Source organism: Serinus canaria, chromosome 1, assembly GCF_022539315.1.
Source record: "Serinus canaria isolate serCan28SL12 chromosome 1, serCan2020, whole genome shotgun sequence".
NCBI classification, from domain to species: Eukaryota; Metazoa; Chordata; class Aves; order Passeriformes; family Fringillidae; genus Serinus; species Serinus canaria.
Window position 1 is genome coordinate 109,065,600 of NC_066313.1, and position 24,440 is coordinate 109,090,039.

At 39.7% G+C, this 24,440-nt stretch overlaps 1 protein-coding gene across 1 annotated transcript in view; it reads right to left on the reverse strand.

Annotated features, from left to right (window-relative positions):
• Positions 1 to 24,440, reverse strand: part of PDXK (pyridoxal kinase) — a 41,521-nt gene that overhangs the window by 7,028 nt on the left and 10,053 nt on the right. The window contains exons 2-7 of the mRNA XM_030234290.2: positions 15,210 to 15,264; positions 8,781 to 8,885; positions 5,689 to 5,772; positions 3,948 to 3,994; positions 2,959 to 3,044; positions 2,103 to 2,148 (exon numbers count right to left, since the gene is read on the reverse strand). Of these exons, the coding sequence (XP_030090150.1) occupies positions 2,103 to 2,148; positions 2,959 to 3,044; positions 3,948 to 3,994; positions 5,689 to 5,772; positions 8,781 to 8,885; positions 15,210 to 15,264 (423 nt within the window). The remainder of the gene's footprint in view (positions 1 to 2,102; positions 2,149 to 2,958; positions 3,045 to 3,947; positions 3,995 to 5,688; positions 5,773 to 8,780; positions 8,886 to 15,209; positions 15,265 to 24,440) is intronic.

Sequence of the window (24,440 nt, forward strand, 5' to 3'; positions counted from 1 at the left end):
ATCAAAAGAATAAGAGAATAAATATACAGACACATGCACCTCATCTGGCATCTTGAAGCATTTTCCAGAAAGCCAGCAACTCCAGGTCATGAAATCTTATTTAGCTACTGCTTTTAGAGTTACCAAAAATTAAAAAAGCTAAATCAGAGGCACAAGTGTGTCTATCTCAATCTTCTTTTCTCATTCTGTTTCAACCCCCAAACTACAGCTGTAAATTATATACCTTTGCAGATGTATTTCCACTCTGTGTGTTCCTCACTTAAACTCATTAATACTCTACTCCTGACATCACAATTGGTTGTTAAAGACAGAAGTGATTTTGATTTCACAGAAAAAAGAATGACTTTAATAATGAGTTTAGTATAAAACATGGATAAAATATTAATTCTCCCAGAAGAGTTGAACTAAAAACCCTCTCAGGCTAGCTATGACTCATGAGCAGCTGAATGATAAGGATTTATTTCTGCTAATTTTTAATACTTTATTGCTTTTCTTTCTTGTCTAATCCTCCAAGTTTCTTCAGCTGTCAGACCTCTTTGCACAGACATCAGTGGGGTTTTGGAGAAGCAGTAAATCCTCCAGCACACACTGACACAATCAGTTTGTGCAGGAATATGAAACTAAATTTCATTTCACAGTCACAATTCACCAAGACCCTAATCTCCACTGTCTCTAGTTGCAGGACTTAGTCCTTTCTACATTAATATTACATCATTTTATGTTAGAAGACACTACTGTCATCATAGGTCTTGTTAAGGAAAGGAAAGCAAGCATGAAATCATGGAAATCAATGCCAGAATTCCTACCACCTTTAAAAGGGGACAGATTCCAGCAGGGATTATTACTCAGACCCACATCTGACATGCAGCTGGAAACAGACAGATTAAAGTATAATATCCTGCAAAGAACTTCTTTAAAAATGTTTCCATTTCTAAGTATAATTCCACCTCTTTGGGAGAGATTTTTTTAAAGCCCATCACAAATCAGAGCTATGGCATTAATCAGTCAGAAGACTAATTGGCAAAACTGTTTAGCACATGCAGCTCAGGTTTGCAGCTGAAATATGCAAATTTAAAACTAATGGCTGCTCAGCTAATTATGTTCTTCTCTAAACTGGCTCCACTGGTGAGGATGAGAACAGAAGTGAGTTGCAGGTTGTGATACTGGCATGAAGCACAGCTCATCATCCTCACCCAGCACTGTGGGGTAATGTGGAACTGGGGGAGTGGAAATTCAAAGAGATGAGATCTCTGTAGCTGCTTCCTGCTGTGAAGGGATGGTGACCAACCCATGTTGTTTGACGTTGCTACAGCAAAAAACCAACAAACATTTAGGCTGACAGACCCCCAGCTACTCTCCAGGGTGCCACTGCAGCTGCTGCTTGTTTAAAGATTTTGTGTTCTTTTGAAGTTCAAAGCCAAACTGAAGGGAATTACATCAGTCCATTATGAAAGCACTTGAGTAGCCAACAAAACAAAGAGCTCAGACCTTCTCAAGACATCAATAAAATGTATTTCTATTTTGTCCTTCACCACCAAGCCCTACAGGTTTTTATTTTCTTCACTTTGTGTGAAAGGGCAAATCATTACACCTCCATGCAATCTATTTGCAGGCCATCTATCAGCTCTGTAGGGCAATGACAGCAGCTGTCAATGCTGTGGATTTATCTGGGAGAAGGAGGAAAAGCTGTCCTCACACTCAGCATTGCAGAATGTGGACAGCAGAGCCCCAGACAGGTTCCTAATGCCTGGGGTTCCCCTGGGGTTTTCACCCCAACCAAATAATACCCACAGAGCTGGCAGTGTCTGGGTATGTGCCACGTGTGCTGCTGCCACTCCTCCTTCACTGCAGAAAGCAAGTTCAGAGAGATGTACTCACTACCACTGTGATCCCTTTGTCTGGATTACAGAAACTTTCGGGAAGCTTCTTTGGAATTCTGACTCTAAAACAGGAAATCTTTTGTGCCTGAAGTGTACAGGCTTTAATGATAAACACATGGCAAGGACAGAGGCCAAAGTGACTCCAAGGTTGAAGGCAAAGTGCAGCACTGCAGGCAGGACTGCAGAGAGAGATGTCACACACCCCACCCTCTGCCCACTTACCTCCAGTGCATCTTTTTCTGTGTAAATCTTCCTGCCTGTGAGTAACCTGAGAATGAAACAGAAACCTTAAGAGAGCAGCAATTCCCCAGGCAGTGACTGTTTGCTCTTTCAGAGGAGGAAAGCTGGGACTGCACCAAACAGGCCAAACCCATCTGTAGCTCCACGGTCTGCTGGACCAGACCTCAGTGTTTGAGGCTACGTGCACAGACACACAGTGCACTCACAGCAGTGCTACCCTGCCTCTCCACAGATCCCTGCAGCACAACAATTCCCTCACAAGTGTTTTCTCTCCCTTTCCCATGTAGCTGCTCCCTCCCCTTGAGGGCACAGCCTGTGCTGCACCACCAGAGATTTTCTCCTGACCAAAGAGTCACAACTGTGTAGACAGGACAGGAGGAGACATTTAAATTCTTAGCTCCCCTGAGATGTTGCCATGGTGGTAATTCTGAATCTATTTTTTTAGGGTGGGGAGGGAATTTGAACCAAACTATTTCAGTTCTGATATTCTGGCACATAATAAAAATGTTCACAGTAATGGGTAAGGATGGGGAAGGTACTTTTTTAACCTGTCCTAGAAAGAGGCCTCTGGTGATAATAAGAAATAATCATGAAAATGAGACACTGAAGAAAACAAGAAGAATCTTTTCCTCACATAACTCCTGGATTTTTTTATTGTTTTCAACAAGCAGTAATTGAGGTAATCTGAAAAACACCACTTAAAACTAACAGCTAAAACTCAAAACCCAACACATACATACATAAGGCACTAAATTGAGACAAATAAAATTAAGGGGTATCAGTGTTCCCTGCTTTTTTCCATAAGTTTATTTGGCTAGAAAAGGAAATAAGCACTTACTCAGCTTCAAACTGGTTAGGAGTGATTATATCTGCAACAGGTACAACTTTGTCCCTGTAGACTGGCAGGAGATCCTTGGGCACATACTGGGGAGAAAAAAACAGTGTCAGAAGCTGTCAGCAGTGTCTGAGATGTGGCACTGCAGCTCTCCTTCCCTCAACCACCACTCCTGCTGCCACTGAGTGACCTGACAGCTCCAAGCTCTGAAACGGCAGTGGCAGAGCATTCTCCAGCGGGGGACACTGTCACCAACAGCCCTTTCTTCCCTGGAGGTGATGGGAAGCACCATTTTTAAGCAGATGGACCTAAACTGGCAGCATCAAAGGGAAATGATGCCTGGGTGAGGAACTTTCAAGTTCTCTCTCACCCAGGTGACTCAGCAGCATTAGGAAGCAGTGTCCCAGCTCACTCATGTCCTTACCTCCAATCCAAACTGCTTTGTTCAAAAAGTTTTGATTAAAAATGAATGGGTTTTTTTGTCAGTGTGCAGCCTGGTATTGGCACATAGGACCTTTCTGTCACTGATCCCAGCCCAGTGCCCAACAGCTGTCAGATCCCACATGAAATAAGTCATCTTCATTTAGGTTCCAGGGCTGTGTCAATTCCCAGGATGACTGTCAATGGCAGCCAGGCCACCAGCCAGCATACATCTCTGGAGTATGGGATGGGGACAGGGATGGGGAGCAGAGGGACAGGGATGGGGAGCAGAGGGACAGGGATGGGGAGCAGAGGGATATTTTCCTGTGGACAGGGTCTGTTGTCTCAGGAAAGAGACAGAAATAATCCCAGGGTTGGGCAGCTGTGATTCTTTCCAGATACCAATCTCATTCAAAACCAAGAAATTTAAGTACAAACTTACTTGATGCTGGGATCCAAAGCCACACTTAGGTAAAGCACTTTTTTTTTGTTGTTTAAAAATAATATATCTTTAAACATCTTTTTATCACAAACATTCACTACACAGAGAATCCAAGCAGAAGAGTACTCACCATAGAGCCTTCTCCATTCCACTTGTCACCCATCACTGGATCACACACTGGAAAAAAATTTAGGTTTAGAAATAGGGTACAGTTATAAAGACCCTGGTGGGAGGGAGAAATTTTAGGTAACAGTGGTGGCTACAGAACAGCATTGAGCACCTCAAAGCTTACACCCTCTCACAGCTCTTGTAGCACACTGAAATTTGTATCTGGTGGCTGCCAATTTTGAAAGAGTAGGTCATGTGCCTTGAAAAGTTGTCTGGAATGGTTGTATGGAGGGGAGAAACATGGGAGAAACTAACAGCTCTGAAAAGAGTCCTATTTTTACTTCAGTGTGAAAAAAAATATTCCAAATGTACACACCAAAATGCTGTGTGTGCATTAAATAAAGTATTAGAATGAAACAATAAGACAATTCCTGCCAAAGTACTGGGTGTAATGATGTTAACACATGTTTGGCACAGGTTCTGGATCACCAGCAGTACTAACAACACATTCCAGGAGTCCTCAGTGAGGATGGAAACAGCCCAGCACTGCACTTCAAAAAGGAACACTGTTCATTGTATTAAAAGATCTTTAAGCAAGATCAAAATGAAGCACAAATCCAAAGATATCAAATCAATGTCAGTATTTCAGGAAGTTTCTATGAGTAAAAAGAGGGCAATTTGTTTTACATTTTTAAGATATTTTCTTTATGTTATAATCTATTTATTAAGCATACAGGATCTTAGAAGCCTCGTTGTGATCTCACACCTGACCACCTCCTTCCTGCTCTGCACAGTGAAATGTCTCTTTCTGTTCATATTCCAAAAGACTCTTTAGCTTTCACACAAGGCTATGCAGAATTTGACAGTCCAATAGCGTAAATGAAGGCTAAAAAGCAACAAAACCCAGACAAGATTTCTCTGCTATATTTTGCTAATTAAGACCTATGTTTTGTTAATTTTAAGTCAGGTATCACTGCTCAGTACAGTACCCTGCAAATCCTGCCAATCATTCTAGATGTTTCCTGGCCACACTGTTTACTGAGCCTGAAGATGACAGCTCTAACCATCATTCTCAGCTTTTTATCCCACTAAATCCTCACTGACTTTGCCCTGTCAGCTGAAATTCAAGCCTGGTTATGTTCAAAATTCCCAAAACACTCAGGAGAGGAGGGAAGAGAAGAGAAGAAATCTTTTCTCCCAGGTTGGAGCCTGATGTGACATATTAGTGACAACAGCTGCTGGAGCCTCCTGCTCCCTGGATAGTCCTAGAGAATATTAGAAAGCAGCAGAGCTAAAAAAGCCCTGGAGTTCAAGGTGAATCATGAAACTTATGAGGCAAAGCAGGACATTTCTGGGATGTGACATGGAGTCATGGCAGGGTGCCATGGGAGAGCCTGTCCTGCTCTGCCTGACTTGGGAATCAAGAAGAGGCTTCATCTGCCAGGACACACAGCCTCTGAATTAGCAGCAGCAGCAGCTGGCTGGGATTTTTAATTTTTCCTGGGTACAGACAACCAGTCCTCAAGGCACACTCTCCTATGGATGGCATGATGCAAGAACCACACTGAAAGGCAGAAAATAGAGAGATCAAAACCCAACTCCCTGACCACCTAAAGCTGAAATGAAACATCACTGGAGGCCCAGCTGGCTCTAGACAGACCAGAAGTGTTGTGTAACATCAGAACAGTGTTTCCACCCTAAAATGTGAAAATGATCAGCATCCTCAATGAGGGAGCAGGAGGGATTATAATGCACATCCTTACCATACACGAGGTTAGAATTCTGTTGCTTCAACTCCTGGACAATATCCACCACCATTGCAAGAAATGATGTGTCTCTTGTATACCCTTTCAGGAAAAAAAAAAAAAAGACATTTTTGAAGTCCAATTTCAAGAACACTTTTGCTGTTTTTAGTTTTAGATAGGAATGCTGCATACTCCTCATTCTTTGAATAAATGCATTTTCAGAACAGAGGTATTTCAGTAGTTGACTCAGGAATAACAGGTTGGAATATAAATTCATACAGTGCTTGCACAACTACAAGTATAACCTTAAAAATCCATTTACTAAGAATGTTATATAGGAAAGGCTCATATAACTTCAAAATGCTTGAACATATATGAACAAAGGTCAGGCTAGAAGGAAAGAACATTCCCTTTAATAAAACCAATTATTTGATCAGTATTATTTTTCATGCAGTAAACAGAAATTTTTTAAAATTCCATATACTTTTCTTATACTCTGTCTTGAGGCAATTTTTTATTATTAATAGTGTTCATGCTGACAGAGTGCAACACATTAATGCAATAGAGATTTAACCTTGATAATTTTAGAGCAATCTCCAAAATACCAATGAAGTTCCTGTTTTTCAGGCTTAGCAGTGAAATAAGCTGGAAATAAGTTTTACTGTATTTCATGTCCCCAGGCACAATGCTAGCACCACAATATTCTTATTTAATCACTAGCTTTTAAATTTTGTAGATGTTACTTAATTTATATATCTATGTATTAACTTTATTAACAACATTTATGAGTTATCAATTTGATTTTAATTCATTGTAGTTCATTTTTTGGGGATGGGTAGGGCCAGGAGCTGGACTCAGTATTTGTGGGTCCCTTCCAACTCAGCATATTTTGTGATTTTCTGATTTAATACTATTATTTTTAGCCAAGTAGCATATTTCAAATGTCCTTGGAAGTATCCACTCTAATAAAATATTTTAAAGAACATTTAGAAAGTAGATTTTGGAGATTTTTTTTTTTTTTACACTTGAAAAATTGATCAATTCTTGGGTGCTACAGAGAAATGGAAATTTTTTTTTTGCCAAAATGCTGGATTTCATCCATGAAATGCTGATAATCAGTCAAAAGAGTCAAGAAAAGATTTGTTTAAAATGACCTGTGATGGCAGACTGTCTGGAAAATAATACTGAGTTTAATAATAATAATGCTGAGTAAATAATAATACTGAAAATAATACTGTACATCACTGACAGAGGTGTTTAAAACAGTTACACTGAACTGAAATTTATCTCTTACCTTGAGGGTCTTCCTGTAAATGAAACAAATACAAGAAGATCTACAAATAGCTAACAGTCACAACAAGTCCATGGAGTGTTACTTTGTATAACTGGCCTAAAGATAATAATTTTAATCTCAGCTGAGATATCTACAATCATCAGACAATTAACAGTCAAACCCCACCTGCTGATAAATTGCTTTTCAGTGTTTAAATAATCATATCCAGCTTGTTTGAGGTACAAAGTAGTTGTGCACTATAGTGAATGTCTGTTTGAAGAGAAAAATCTGACTTTTGGCCCTGAATGAAAAAAAAAAAGAGTTTTAAGTTCAGCCACAGTGCAGCTGAAGACTAAAACACAAAAAGTGTTACTAGATGTTCAGAAATTACTGCTCTTTCTACCCATGCCTTCTTTTTGTTCACACTGAAAATGGCTGCAGCAAATGATATTTTAAAACAAACTTGAACAACACACAAAAATCCTATTTTAAAGACTTTTATTAATAAATAATCCCTTTTTCTCCCAATTTCCTTTTTGCTGAAGATTTTTATTTTCCTTCTATCATTTTTAATCTCTTACATCCATTTTGCCAGTCATAAGAAAGGAGTAGAGGTCTTTTCCAAGAGTTGGAAGTGAAATAAAAAAGGAACATTTCTGCTAGAAGAATACTCAAATATTATTTATAAATTTTGCACACTAACATCTCCTGAAAATTCCTACATTACAGTGTGCTTTTCCTACAAACGTCCTCTGTGTGAGTTCCTTCCAGGACAGAAAAGGTGTTTATCTATTTCTCAAAAACAAACAACACATTTATGCTAAAATTAATTTCTTAACCTTAGTTCAACCTATTTGCTATTCAGTCTCCCTTATTTTGGGGATATTTCTTGAAAAAACCCTCACAGTAACTCTTTGGACATGCCACACCCTTTAAGCCAGAACAATTCTTTGGAGTTATAACCCATGCGCTTAAAATTTCCAGTTTTCCCTGTGTATAAAGAACATTCCTACATGTGGTAGCCATGAAATCAATCTAATCTGGTAATGTATTTCTGCTTACCTTTAAAAAGTCCCTGTTCACTGCTGTAAGAAATTGATACTGCTATGCAAACCAGATGCACAGCTCTTACTGAGGTGAAATCTGATCAGTAACCTACTTTTGAGAAGCAGGAATTGAGTGAGAAGAAATTTTTATTAAGAACTTCTTGTAGAATTTCTCCTTTCTATGAAGTGTTCTACAAGAAGTTCTCTTTGCTTGTATTTATAAACAGTGCAAGCAGAGGAAAATACTGCAAAACTGTATTCACTCAGATGACCTACACAGTAACAAGAGCAAAAAATCAAGATATATGACAGTTAAAGCAAAGACCCAACTCTACTCATACTTTGCTCACTGTCCAAAGCAGTAAGCCTTAAAGATCAAGTAAAAAAATCAAGGACAGAAAAAAAATCAAGATAACTGTTTATTAAATCATACTGCAGTACCACAGAGTGCTAATACTGCAGATTTAGGAGAAAGGGTTAAACTCATGTCTTCCTAATAAATTTAAAAATAATCCTCTGACATTCCTGATCCATTGTTCCAGTGGAGGCACTCCCAAAATATGAAGTGAGCCTGTACATGCCTGGCCTGTACAAGTCTGAAATGATACCAGGGGATCAATTTACCTACCCAGCTACAGCCTCCCAGCTGGAGAACTCTGCACGAGCCATTTCAGACTACAATACACAGCTGAAATTTTAATTGCCTGGCTTGCAACAAGGAGGGATATGTTCTCCATTTCTTCAGCCCTGTTTCCATCTGCTGGGAGCTGCAGGGAACAAGCTTTTCTTACCTGTGAGCACATAATCGTACCGGTTGACCTTGTTCAGCTTCAGCCCTTCGTAAAGTTCATGCAGCTCATCTGAATTCAACACCTGACCCTTCCAGTGGGCATAGCCTGCAAAGCAAACACCAGGCATCTCTCAAGAGATGGATCTTCTGTTTCAGATCACACACATGGAGGGACCACATCCAGGACCAGCACAGGAAGCATTTTCACCCCCCCCTCCTGTGAAATGCTGGTGCTGAATGAAAGCTGCTGTCAGCAGAACAGGTTGTGTGCTCAACTTCTCCTTAGCAGCTCTGCCTCCCAAAGGAACTGGAGTGACTACATTGCAGTCTGAGAGTGTCTATTTAACAGCAAATCAAGCTGAGCACACACAAGCTCCTGCAAGGTTTCCCATGGAGCTTCTGCAAGTTATCCCTTTCCTGTGTGGAGGAGGAAAAACATATGTTTCAGATTTCACTGGAGGAGGGTGTCAGCATCATCTATTTTTGTTATCTTATACTATATATATATTTTATATATATATATATAAAGGAAATATTGACAGTTAGATGACAATCTTAACAGGCTTATAAATCTGTCTGCAGCCATCAGATAAAGCATCCAGTGGGACCTGCATGTCACAAACAGAGTGACCACAGCAGAACACTGCCATGGGTGGTCTGTAAATGTAGAGTGCCACCTGACAGACTTTCATCTGAAAATAGCACAGCTTCAGTGCTGAGGATCCTGGAGGAAGAAAGGAGTAGCAGAAAGACACTACAAACAGATAAATAATATCCATATACTCCATATATCCTTGAATGATCTCTAAGAATTACAAGCACATATGCTCAGCTGAGAGAAGCTGAGAGAAGTTACTTGGGATAAACTCAACTGATTCCAGTAAACAGTGGACCAAGGTCCATGGCAGCCAATTAATTCCAAGGAAAATAAAAAATATCTCCCTTAACAGAATTTAAACATTTGTTGAAAAATGTAAATGCACCTTGCACCTTGTCCTCAAAGCCTGCCCATCTAGGTAGCACCAAACACTCCTCTGTATGTAAAAATGGGGCTTCCTCTGGGATATTGGATGAGGCATCCACAATTTAACTCTTTCAATCTCCATAAATTCAGTGTTTGTTAAAAAGCTTATATTTTTATTAACTGGAATTAGGAAAAGTGGAAGCTTAAGTGAGGTATCCTCTCCCTTACCTCCCCTGTGTAAAGACAATGGTATTTTGTTTGTTTTAACTTCTGCTCTTGCAGTTAAAAAATTCTGTGATGAAAACTGTTGGCTTTGATTATCACTCTAAAGTGACTTATTAGAGTGATTGCCAAAAGGTGTCTGGAGCCTGGGATAAGCACATTTTTCAGATTTCCTTCTTGTGAATGCAAACAGACCCACGGTATGGTGAGCAGATGGATCACTTTGCTCTCCTCAGCTCCCAAAGGCCATGCCTCTAAAACACAACTTGCTGCCAGCTGGCTGGGGCCTGACTCACATCAGCCACCCAGGAAAATGCTGCTCACAAAGTCCCTGTGAAGAAAGGGACAAAGTAAGGGATTTCTGTTGTGAAGAACCCCTGAGTGCATGTAAATCCAGGGTTTGGTTCATTTAACACAAATGTAGATATTTGTTGTGTCACATCTGCAGCATCACACAGAAATAATCTGTCCTCTCCTCTCCCCCAGCCTCTGTAGCACTGAAAATCCAGTAAAGGGACACAACAGAGTGCTTCCATTGGGGCCACCAAGGAAACTGGGGGCACTTTACACCTAGAATCAAGACAAAAAATACTAACATTTATCTTACATATTGCCATAAAAATAACTATGACAGATTGCCCAGGCAACCTGGATACTTTCATGAGCCATTCCTACAAAGACCCTGTAAATTCACTACTTAACTAAAAGTTCACCTTCCCATGTCAAGCTGTCTTAAATGGTCAGTGCACATCAGGGTTCATGTTACACTGATCCTCCACTGAGGGAGAGAAATAAATACAAAAACTCAACTTCAGGCAGCAGCCCAGCTTACCTCTGGAGCTGATGTCACCCACATGGGGCAGGGACATTGTCTGAGCTCTGCAGCAATGACTTCCACAGGTAACTTGAGGATCCTTTTAATTATCTGGGAATGTGTAACACAACCTGAAGTCTAACTACTCAAGAGCCAGAGTTAAAAACAAAGCCCTAGGGAAGCTCTCAGGGAAGCCCCAGCTATTGAGACATTAAAAATAAAAGGGAATGCCTTCACTGGAGCTGCAGAGAACTGTGATGTCACTAGGAACTGAATTATGTTCACAAAACCAAATCAAAACTGGCAGCAAGATGAAAACCCCCCCCATGCCCTTTCCCCAGGGTAATTTCATGTAACAGGACAAACAGAAGGGGCAAATCCCATGACCCTGCATTTATCCTACTTTCCTGGCAGAATGTAACACCAAAAAGCACAAAGACAGAGGAAAAAGCCAGTTACTCATGTTTAAAAAGGTTTTCATGGACTGGAGGATGGGGTCCCAGGAAGAGGAACTATCTTGAAAGGGGAAGGGCAGAAAGGAAGAAAGCTGAGTCTTCCTTGGGTGGGGTACAAAAGCACCAAACCATTCCCCTCAGTGCTGGTCTAAGAGAGCAGAGAGAACACTGCCAACCATGACACAGCTCTTGAAAACCCCACTTGGCTCAGACTGCATTCATCTCCCACAACTGTAATAATTTTAAACACACAGATGAACATAAACACTTAAATAACCTTACACCCCTTCTGCCTGGGTCATTATCTTTTATTGCAATTACATGCTATCTGTTTGCTTTTAGCAGATAAGGCAATGACAAACAAGTAAGATATAACACCTCATGTCACTAAAATGATGAACATATTCATCAGTCTCCAAGGAAATGTCCTCGTTCATTCATATGAAAAATAAAATAAAGTAACAAAAACCACAACCAAGAGAAACAGCTAATACTTCCCCCAAGATGAATTTACATACTTACCTTCCTCTGCCTTTTTTTTTTTTCTTTGGAGTGTATTTATAATCCTTTTAATTACTTTCAAAAACAAGGATGAAAGAAAATTAAACTACCAGGCATATCAGAAGGGGAAAAAAAAAACCCCAACTGACCAACACAGCAACAGAAAAACAAGCTACCATTTTAGTATAGCAAAGCATGTAAGATTCCTTTGTTTTCCAACCCAGAACATTCTGTTCTGAGGTTTGAGCTCTTCCTGTGGTGCTCCCTGCAAAACTATTCCAAGTGACTCCAGTAACAAAGAATTTCACATGGGAAAAGGAAGAAAGTTGAAGTGTTTAAGGCTCATGATGGACAGGCAATCTGGGCCCAGCTGTGTCACAAAATTCACATTGCACACTCCAGCAGACAACCTGCTCTGAACACATGACTCATCTGTAGCCACCAGGAGATCGTCAAAAAGACCAGAAATTAAGTACCAAATTCCCCACTGGATTTTTTATAGCTGGTCACAGAGTGGGAGTAAAATGTTATCAGTGGCAGGCACAAGTGGAGATCTTTTCTTTCTGCCCTGCACACACAGGGGTGAATGAATCACCTGGGTAGGCAGACTGGGCACAATCACATCAAGATATAATTGTAATTTCTCATGTGTTAGACCAACCAGCCAACCCAGCCACCTACTACACACCCACCAAGTGGAAGTCAAACATGCTCAAGAATAAAAGGAAAAGTAACAAAAAAACCCCAGGCTATTTGTTCCAGAGCTGTTTCAAAGGTAGGATTTGGATGGCAGAGTAAGCACATTATTGCTTAAAATGAACCTACCCATGAGAAACAGAACTGGAAATCACTGAAGAATTAAAAAGGCACCCCAAAAAATATCAGTTATACAATTAAAAATAAATCTAGCTTTTTATTTTTGCACATCATAGGAGGAGATGCTTCTGCAAAGAGTGTATTAATATAGCGTAAATAGCACAGTCTTAATAGGCTGCATGACAGCTTCTTTTATTTTCTATGTGCAGCATGATGCCACTCAAGTGTGAGTCACTCTAATCACTGAAGTTCCTCACGAAGCAACATGACAAACTCTTCTCCCAGGGGCACTGATTCAAAGCACATTTCCAAATTTCAGGATTATCAGAGACTAAAGAAAGCTGCATTTTCTGAGCAGGAGTCAGCAGAAAAAGGCCTGTGGTATCTTACTAATTTGTAGACAGGGCAAAAAAAGAGCAATAATGATTCACCAAAGTCTGTTAGTCATAAATTCTCTCTGCATTTTGTTTGCTGCTAATTCCAAATTTAAAAACAGGGGAAGAAGGAAAGAAAGCATACCATGTCCAAACCCCACACATTCTTCTACCTGTGCTCCTCTGGCATTCTTCCAGAAACTAAAGTTCACAGCCAGAGTTTGAAGGAGGAGCTTGTCTTCCAGCTTTAATGATGATGACAGAAATGGTTCTTGTAAACTTTTGTTTTTATAGGAAAACCAATTCACCCATTCACCCAGCACACAATGCCTGTGTATTGCAGGACAGTGCCAGACACAAGCTCTGCTTCCCAAAACCATGAGGTTGTGTGGCAAACTTCAGGATTTTTTAACAGATTCAGTAAAAAAAACTAACAAAAGAACCCCACCAAAAAACAACAACAACAAAAAAAAACAATCAAAAAACCCATAAACAAACAAAAAAACCCCCAAAAGACAAAAAAACAAAACAAAACAAAAAAAAACAGAAAAACAAAACAAAACAAAAAAGTGACTCCTAAACATCAGGAGTAGTTCCAGTATTTTTAAAGACTTGTGATATGTGAGATAATTTTGGGGTTTTGGGTTTAGGATGCTCATTTCGGTCTTCACGTGAGAGGAGGAACCACAAATTTAATGTTCCTTCCACTGTCTGCCAAACCTTGAATGAAACACTGATAACCTTTCCTTGGTGTGATATCATTAAAAACAAATTTAAAATCTTTTTTGTTTTAAAAAACTGGTCACCCTACTGATAATGTAATTTCCCACCTTCAGACACATTCAGTTTATGGTCTATAAAACCTCTATTAAGCTCTTGCAGTGCCCTATAAAGCGGATTTAATCTTGAAACAGAAAGCCAACAAACAACACGTGCTCATGCATTTCAAGCACTGAATAATTTGACATGAAAAAATTGCTTAATTTCTGGAAGATTACAACAGTTTTACCCAGCTATTGAAACTAAACAACAGAAAATCCCAAACTCCAAAACTAAATAAATAATTTAAATAAACAGAAGTCACACCCGAGTATCTTTGAAAAACACAAGTGAACCTTTGTACTATGCCAAAGGGTACGAGCAAAATAAGTAGATTTTTGCCTAAGCCAGGAAAGGCCTCATTCCCTTGTGTAATTATTACCTTTTTTGTGCCCTTCCTCAACAAGCAGAGATGGCTTTAAAGCCAGCTTTGAAACATTAATTTTCTTCCTCCCAAGGTGAAACTAAATTCCCTCCATGATAGTCATCTTACAGCCTTCTGAAAGCTGCACGAACAGAGTCTGATCTCTGTTCAAAATTAGTAGTTTATTAATAGAGCTGCACCTGTAGAGATACTAAAAAAGTACCTCAACTTTTGCCTTCTTTTTTCTTTGTCAGAAACAACTTTTGCTCTTTTCCAAGCCAGAATTTGCTCCCAGATGATTTTCTGAAGACACCTATAGATTTTCTCTATCTAGAGTAGTTCTCCTCTCAAACAACCTGCCACCACCAAGAGAGCACATGAGTCTCCAGGGATCCCAAAATAGCAAGTCACTTGGAGCTCCTTTATGGGTGAAAGGTATTACTAAAATAAACATAAATTTCAGCTTTCTTTTAAAAAATCAAGTCCTCTGCACTGTGAGTATTAGGAAGTCTGATCATATTAGGTGAGTGCATTGCATTCAGGCTTAGAGCTTAAATAAAAATACACTCAAAGGTATTAAGGCCTTTCTTCCCACCAAAATGAGATTTTGGATACTTGATAGTTCCTGAATGGGCACATAGTGAGGAAACATTGCATCTACTTCTGCATTTTCCTGATGTTTGATTTGATAATGTGACTATGACTCTCATAGAGCCATAATTCACAGAAAACCATTTGGAAGAAACACCTTTGTTCACATGCCTGGCTGTGTAAAAGGCTGTATTTGTGTTATTTCACCATCTCACTTAATTAGATCACTGCCCAACAAAAGAAACTGACTCTGAAGGGCAGAAATGGACATTAGCACATCCACCCAACTCTGATATTCAGGCTTCTGAGAGACTTGAATCAAAACATGAAAATTACATTTCCATCCTATATTGTGAAAACACAAGACAGATGTCCTCTTTAACTGGTTTGTGTCTCCCAAAGACTCTTATGTCTTTACATAAGACCAATGTCCTCTCCAGTACCGTGGGCTGAGATGAGCCCCATGCTCAGTGAGTTCAGGGACTGTGGAATTGATCTGTAAAATTTTACCTGTGTGGTTTGAAAACTGGACAGAGTTCACCGTATCAACTTCAAATCCCAAAACCTGTAACAGAACACAGGAATATTTCTTTTACTAACACAACTTTGTTAATACATTACCCACATCACAAAACACAGGGAAGAACTCCTGGATTGCCACTGCATACTTAAAAATCTTGGGAGCTGAGTCAACAAACGTGCAACACAAACAGCCCAGTGCTCCACTACAGCAACAAACAGGGAACAAAAGTGCCACTGGCAACAGCACCAGAAAAACACAGCTCAAGATGCTCAGGCTGGAGTTCATCTGGGGATAAGGCCAGACAGGCTGCTCCAGCAGCAAGCACTGAAACCTTGAAGAAAGCCTTGGCTGGCATTTCTTGGCAAGAAAAGAAGTATAAGGTGCTAAATTAATGCACAATATGGAGGGATGATGCTGTTGGCATTCCAAAAAACCACTTTTTCTAAAAGAAGGACAGAGGGATCTTAAAAGGGATCAATACTACAAGCCATACTTGGATGTCACAACCAGTTCCTTTACAACTAAAAGAGAATAGAAAGAAGTCACAGAGAGTTAATTTGGGGTATGATTAGGCAATACAAGGGACAAACAAACACAGAATAAAAAGAGCCTAAAGCATGCTCTGAAAGCCACCTGCTACATTGCATTACCAGCAATCTAAATACTGAAATACCCAATAATTTCCTAGTGCAATCAACAAATATTCTTGTTGCCCAAAAATATATAAATAACATGAAAATAAGAGCATCCAATCAGGAGAAAACTAATGAGCGTTTTTAACCTGACAATACCTGTTTAATACAGACAGGCACTGCTAGTCAAGCCATTTTTAGACATTTTCATGTGTCACGCAAGGAATTCTAATGCAAAAGTGACATTAACAGTCTGACAGCCGAGCCTTTGTTTCCTCCTGCAGCTTGCTCTGAGTAAGAAATCTCCTCAAAAGAAGTGCTGCTATGTATGGCTCAGTGAGTCACACTGAGAGATAACAGGAATGATGCACCACTGTGCATGATCCTCTTTCAGGCAATTTGCTGGGAGGGAGGACTGAGCAAACAAAGCTTTTCCAGTCACGTTTTCCAGCCAGACTCACGCCTCTCCCTTTTTGTCGTGAAGGCAACTCCTTCACACAGATTAAAACCCTTTTGGGTGCCTGGTGCCAGCCATCAGGCTTTCCCTGTGCCTGTACCTTCCCTGTGATAAGCCCTTCATTCCAATACCTGGCTACAAGATGAAGCTACGTGCTGTGACAGGTTGTTCCTTCTGCCTGCAGGTGCTACTCTTCTGTTGTCTCACAGCTCACGTAAACACAGGATTTATTCTTTATAGAATAAATCTCTTATTTCAATAGTTAATAAAGGTTTCTGTTCCTTCCTCACCAGAAAGGAAAGTAATTTTGGATTAGTGGTACACAGAATGGTGGGTTACCTCAACCTGACCAAGTTCAAATTAAGCTCAGCACCCATGCTCCTCCAAGGTTCTTCTTTCACCTTGGTGGATTTTATTTTAAAGTCCCAGGAACTGAACAGTTGGGAACATGACAACACTGTTGTGACCTTAACCTTGATGTCTGGACATGCTTTTCAAGCAAATAAAAGGCAACATGGCCTCTAACTGGATTCAATTCCCCTCCCTGTAAAGAACAGACCTAAACTGTTACTTCCTTAAAGTATTTTGGCAATAACTGTGAATTAATTCATTTTCTCTGCAGTATTCAGATCACGTCTCTCCAACTACTTAAACACTAAGACTACAGAACACACTTGCAGTGATTCACTGACTAATCAGGTTTTCACTCAGTGCTTTAGGGAAGGAGAGCAGGCACAGCTGCTGCAGGCAGGGGGGTTCTACAACACTGGTCAGCATTGTCCCAGATGATGGCCACCAAAACGAGCAGCCCTTCTTTTGTGTCTTCCCCAGCACCAGTTATCACCTGATTTCTCAGCCAGGTTTTCCACAGGATTAGGGATTTTTTGTTTGTTTTGGCCAGTTAATCTGCTTCAACCAAAAGATGGAAAAGTACAAGGGAGGCCACATCTCTTGAAGGTAGACAGGTGCCAGGTTAGCTTGGCTGTACACTTCCTAAAACAGTAAATAAAATGCTTTGGAGAGTGGATGAAAAGCCCAGACAGTTCAAATTCTGCAAGGGACCTTGATATTCTCATTTTTCTCATCAGTCCAAAACAGGCTAAAAAAAACCTTTCAAGGTCTCAATAAAAGTCACTTACTGGTATTAGTCTACTCTGTCACAGTTTCCAGTTTCCTCCAAAGTTTTGTTTTCAATAAACATGTATGACTGAAACCTAACACACCTAAGTTTGAAACCTGATTCAATCCTTAAAATAACTCACAGTTAATCTAAAGCATTTCCTTTTATAAAGGTGCTTACAAAGGCCTAGGCTTGGCATTAGTAGTAGAATAATCAAAAAGAATGTTGAAGCCATGTTAAGCCAAGTTGTGTTTATTTTCAAGGCAAACTGCATTCAAAAGTCCTACAGAATTTAGTCACCAGAAGACAACCTAAAAACCGGACTGAGGTGATAAAAGCAGCTTTTCACAGCAATCACCTCTTCTAGGACTAGAGAAAAAATGGTGACTTTATTTTGGTTTGCATAATTCATTTTAACAACTTGATAGTTTCTAGTGGATAAGGAAGTGTTGTTTTCTTCCTCCAACCAACAGTTAAAAACCAGTGCTAGTGACTGTCATCCTTCACACCTAAAGGACATCAGAGACAGTTTCTGATGCACTGACTGATGGACACCTTCCTTGCTTACAAAGGGAATTTTGTTCCAAAGATGTCTTGTTAATCCTTTTTAATACATACTCACAATTTTAATTCCTTGGGCAAATCTAACTAAAAGCACTGGTTTTGAGGGGTTTTTTAATTAATTAGGAATTTCTGTTCAAACCAGACGTTTAATAAATAGTAAGTGAAAGTTAACTAATTAGAAAGACATTGTGGTTTTATGTACAGAACTTGAAAACTGTGATCAGAGCAAATTAATTGAATGAGACAAATCATACTTAAAAAAGAGTCAATCTCATGTTTGCACACAAAAGTAGCAACTGTGACCTGAAATAGGTATTTAGTAGGATATAACAATTTTCCTACTGTAATAAATCAGTAAGAATCAACCTTTTCTTCAGATAACCACCAGAAAGTAAAAATTCAAAAGAGAACTAAACTCAATATATAAAATGTATTGCTTCTGTACACAGGTGTTCCTTGTACCTCTGTGTAAATAAACCGAAGGACTCACCCCACTTGGAGTTTGCCTGTGGCAGAACAAGTCCTGTTTGATCAGCATCAGGACCCATGAAATGCACCTTTAATGTTTAATTTTTGCTTCTCTGCACTATATTTAGCCCATACCTGTGCCTCCCTCCCTGCCCCTTACAGCAAGGGTCCCATGGTGATATTGCTGGCTCTGGTTTGAGGAATGAGGTGACATCAGACACTCTGCAAGTGTCCAAGGGCTCCAGCTGCCAGGGACACACATCCCCTGACCTGGATGATCTGCTCTCCTACAGGCTGTCCAGGAGAGGACAATTCCAAATTTTCACACTCTGCTGTCACCCAGTGTAAGTACCAGTTGCTCACAGAACAGGAAACCTTGGGCAAATCTAAACCCAGAGCCAGTGTGGGTAAGGATGACAAGTGTTTTTCCAAGGAAAAAGATGGCTGAGTCCATCCTAAATCTCTCAGCCTGCAGTCTAAGCACATGTCAAATGTTGCTCTTCCTAAGACCCAAACCATAGTTGCCTGGATCACATCACACAGCGATTTTTGCAATTGAAATCTTAAAGGAAAATGGGCAAATTCAATTTATTTTTCAAGTATCTTCATATAAAAGAGACAGAACTGTTATACTTCTAAAATTAAATCACAAAACATTAAAACTGGAGGAGTTCTGTGCTTGGAAGGCTTGGCTGGCAGATCTGAGTGACACATTTTAGAAAAATATTTGCAAGACTAAATCCAAGCACACACACCAGAGCAGAATACATGAGAAGAAACAATCAGCACAAAGCACATTATGCATGACATCAAATTCAGCTGAATTCTTCACCACAGGTAACTGAAGGGAAGGAACAAATCTCAACCAGTTCTTCCCTCAAGTGCTTTCCCAGCCTTGCAAAGACAAAGTGGGACCAGGGCAGGGCTGTGGTCTAGAGAACTACCCAAATGCACCTGTAAAACCAGCAAATACTCAAGGGAAAACTCAACACACAAGAAAGGAAGAGACTTCAAAATACTTGGACAACCTCTACAGGTGTAGGCTTTTTGGAAAAGAGGATAGACAGCCTAGTTTTCCTAAAAGCACAGAAGTAATATGAACTTACATCCAGCCATTATGCTCTAAATAAAAAGCCAAGAAATGGATCTCCTTCAGGATTGAAATTTTACAAGAGATACCAGTTGTTTCACTCGTAGAGCAACCTAAAGGCCCAGACAGACAGAAAATGTCTTGAATTGGGTAAATTACATAAACAGCTGGATCTCAGTTATGGTTCACTCTAATCAGGCCACCCTTTGGACTTTGCCACTGTGCTAATTACAGCTCTGTTTAAAATTTACAGTCTCTCTTCCCATTCTTTCCGGAAAACATTTCAACCACATAAACTCTAAAATGTGTTACTTCATCACCACGACAAACCATTGCCTAAGACTGTTAGAAATCAAATATTACAAACATATATTCCAGAGGAGAGCCTCAGTTGTTATGTAAAAGGGAGGCTGAAAAACAAGAAGAAAACCATTTCACAGTATGGAAAATTGTGAGTGTAGCAACAGAGAAACTAGCAGGAAGACTTTGAAGCAAATGCAACATCTGAAATTCAGTTTTAATGATTGCCAACCTTTATGTTCATATTTGTGTAATCTACATTATGTACCAATAGCCAGGAGACAAATAAAGGTATTCATTTCTACCTCCTAATCCTATTTGGGATCTGATTATTAACACCACTTGAGTCAGAAAACTGTTAACTCCAAAGATTAGCTCTGCCTCAGAGTAAATATTAATATAATTTCTCATTTAATAATTTTATTTACTCTGAGAAAAATGAAAAGCTGTTACTGAGCTGCTCCTGGTTAAATTTGTATTGCAGCTTTACTATGCTCCTGCAGGGGAAAAGGCCTATTTCCAATGTCACACACTTTGTAGTACTCAGGAAATTCTCCTTTTTTCATTGTTTGTATGGAGTTTGGGGGGGAAAAAAGTACTACTTTTTTTTAAACAAGAGAAATATCTTTTATCTCCTAAGTGTGAGAGAAAAACTGTCACTTGAATTACAGAAACATCTGAACTGAACTCAATTTTAGTGGTTTCCAGGGTACTAAACATTAGAAAAAACACAACAAAAATATTTCCCAATTTCCAAAGCATTGTATGTACATATTCAGAGAAAGGGGCCTTAGAGGGGGCTGAGATGCTCTGGGAGTTGCTGTCATTGGAGGTTTTCAAGACCCAAGGAGGATAAATCCCCTGAGCAGCCTGGGCTGAACTTAGGGCTGCCCAAGCTTTGAGCTAGAGACTCCTGAGGTCCCTTCCAGCCTGGGTCACTCCCTCATCAGTGGGAGACACAATTACCTACAAAACCCTCAGTTTTATCCATTGTAGAGCTCCATGTGTAAAATCACACAAAATACCACCACCAGCTCCCCAACCTAAAGTTGGTTCCAAGGATAAAGCCCAGGAGTACTCTATGTTTACACTATTAACTATGCCAGCTTTGACAGTAAAAATAATACATCCTTTGCTGTTAAATGACCAGTGGACCAATTTAACTAGAATGCTTTAGTTTGTACTTAATTTAAACAACCTTAGAGAACAATGACCTAGTTCTGCAAGAATGAAATTCAATTAAAACCACCTCTGTACTCTGCAACATGACTGCTATATATTGCCCTCTTAGGGCACTTGCTGTGTGCCTCCAGTGGTATTTCATTTTCAGGTTTGAAATTAAAACCATAAAGCAGTAATGCAGCTCAAGTTAGAGGAAAAATATGCAATGAGGAAAAAGCAGGGGGGAAAAAAAACCAGAACAGTGTAAGAAAATAAAAAAGCCCAAATTTGTTTAAAACTACCCTGGGTAGACCTTCATACATGTTCTTCCACAGCATTTATGTTCCTGATACATGGTCACAGTCTGCTATCTACATTTCATGGAATGGAATGAAGGCAAGACCTCCATCCAAAATCTTCAGGTCCTTCAAAGTTCTTAATTTTGGAAAATGTTAGCTTTACCATACCAGAACACATCAAAACCCATTTTCTCAGATGAATCCCCCAAAAAAACAGTCTGTAAACCACAAATCCAGGGAAAGTGTCAGTAGCTGAAGCTGTAAATCAAGCTCAGCCAGTCATTCAAACAAATTCTTCTATTGTGAACACAAGGCATCTTATTTTTTATTATGTGAGCTACAAATGTGCCACAGGTAAAAATCTCACAACTCTAAAAGATGAGTTTATCTCTAAAGAAAACACAGTTTGACAGGAAAAGGACACAGAAAAAAAGGTTAAAAGTAAGAAGGAACAGGTTCTCCTGATTAGGAGAAGAGAGCCTTTCAGACTCCACTGTTGAAAGGAGGATTTGACTTTCATGCATCCAGTTGTCCCCAAAATAAATGCAGCCTTGTATTGTAACACTTAAATTCCTTGAATTATAACACTTAAATTCCTTGCACTTCAACTCCTCTACTTTGTAGCAGTATGCTTTTTTTGCAAGTAAAACTTTTATGGAAAAAGGATGACTCTTCTTCTAATTAATATTCAAATGATGAAACATCCAAACCAGGCATGGCCTATCCTTTGTGCCAACAAACGGTAACAGACTGATAAGTTAGAGCAAAGTAGGAGTAAACACTAAAAAAAGCAAGAGGAAGTATAACACATATCATCAAATGAACCAAAACCACCCAGCTCCCTCAGCCTGTCCTTGTGAGAGATGATCCAGTCCTCTAATCACCACACTGTGAAGTTGCCTCTAATTTTCAAAAAATAATGGCAGCACATGACAAGCCATGGAGCTCTACAGAAAGAAAAAAAATGTCCTCAGCTTCAAAGCCAAACTTTCCAAGCACTGGGGAGTACCTTGATTTATATCATTTATAGCACACAGCAGCATTTTAAAAAACAAAGGAATATTTAAAGGCAAATCCTACATCTCAAATATATACAAATACACAAAACAAAAATATTTCCCCCCACCCCAATTGTTTTATTAGCAGCCTGTGAGGTTTATCCCAACTGTGGCATCAGTCAAAGGACAACTTTTTATAGCACAAAGATGTACATAAACCATGAGGGTTACCCAGACTTAACTGACACAATTTATTAGGAATGTTCAAGAAATCTTGTGGTAAGGCTCCAAATTGCTGACTTTTAGCAGAGCATATGCACAGTTCACAAACTGAACTAGCCAGGAATGCCTGTATTTGTGTAAAACAAATTGCTGTATCACATAAACCAAATCCCTTCTATTCCTTCCAATTATTTTACATATATAACCCAATCTTAATTGGAATACATTAACAGAATCGACTTTATTACCACTGTTAAAATTACTCTGTCAAACAAGGTAACTGAGGTTTGGGGTGTTTTTTGCCAGGTAATGGCAGCAATACTTTGCAATAAGAAAGCCTCTGTGTCAAGCCATGGATTGCTCTATGTATCCATTGTATCACCAACTGTTTGCATTAATATCCTACAGTTTGGAACTTCATCTCACACAGCCATCACTGCAGCTCCAGTGAACATCATTGCTGCACTGTATTCCTCTGGAGATGGCATAGAAACGTGTTTTAAAGGATGAATTTCTGTAATCAAACTGATTTGGAGTGGGAGAAAAATTTCCCAGTTGTAGCTTGTGCCTCTCACTATGTGCCAGCTCTTTAACTTAATTGCATCTCCTTCCATTTGCTGCTGAAGCAAAAAAACATACATTGTATTGGCTGCAGAAAAGTAAAAACACTAATTCAGTTTGAGAAATAGGAACTTGGGAAAAAGAAAAGGCATGTCCTGACAATTAGTGAGCAGGAATAATTGCTGGCGTGGGCTGATAAACTGAACTGAAATTGCTATTGACTAACCCAATCTCTTTTTTCTCTGAGCTTTTAATAAGGCACACCAAGTATCTAAAGAGAATTCTGTACTTATAATATAGTTGTATTTTTATGCAGCACTTGACAAGGCACTGCAAAGAAAAATCATTAGGATATTGGGGATATTGTGCCAGGATAAAAATACTAGAGCAAATAAACTGGGGACAGGGATGCTGGACATATTATTGGTGATTAATGAATGGATCACTGCAAATTCTGAGGTTAGAAATAGACAATTACAAAACAGACAGTAAAAATATACAGCAGATGACCTTGAGAGAAAAGCACCATAATGGAAGAAGGATATTAAGCTATTAGAGAGCATCCAAAGGAGGGAGGGCTATGAAGATGGTGAAGGGTCTGGAGGGGAAGCCTTGTGAGGAGCATCTGAAGGGACTGGGGTTGCTCAGCCTGGGGGAGACTGAGGGGAGACCTCAGTGAGGGGCAGAGGAGGGGCAGGCACTGATCCCTGTTTTGTGGTGACAGTGACAGGACCCAAGGGAATGGCCTGAAGCTGTGTCAGGGCAGTTTTAGGTTGGGTATTAGGAAAAGGTTCTTCCCCCAGAGGGTGGTTGGGCACTGGAACAGGGCTTGTTTCTGCAGTGACACCCCATTTTAACCTGTGATCAACTGCATACACATTTTCAGGATTTATAAGCTGACTTCAGCACTGGACACCACAGCGGATGTTGTTAAGACTTGAGCAGAAAACAAATCCTCTCTCTTCTGACAGAGCAGACTACAATTTTTGTCACAGTGCTCTGGCAAAATTGGTACTCACTGAGAATTTGCTGATGGGCTGATCTAGCTGTAATATCATGACCAACTGAACAGAAAAGGCTAGAACAGCCTGAGACTGCAGTGAATCTGTTCTCAAATAATTTCTTGATTTTTCTGAAAAGGCTTGCAATGCAAGTACTTACTGAATGGTAATTAGGCCAAATTCAAGATTATCCAATAATGCCTTGAAGATGCTTTTCCAAAGAAGTCTTGGAGCCACAGGAACACTTCAGAGCTAATACCACAGTGTCACTAATTTTTCTTTGCACCTGGACAGACTGATTGACTACTAACTACTAACTGTATGCACTACTAACTGTTCAATGCA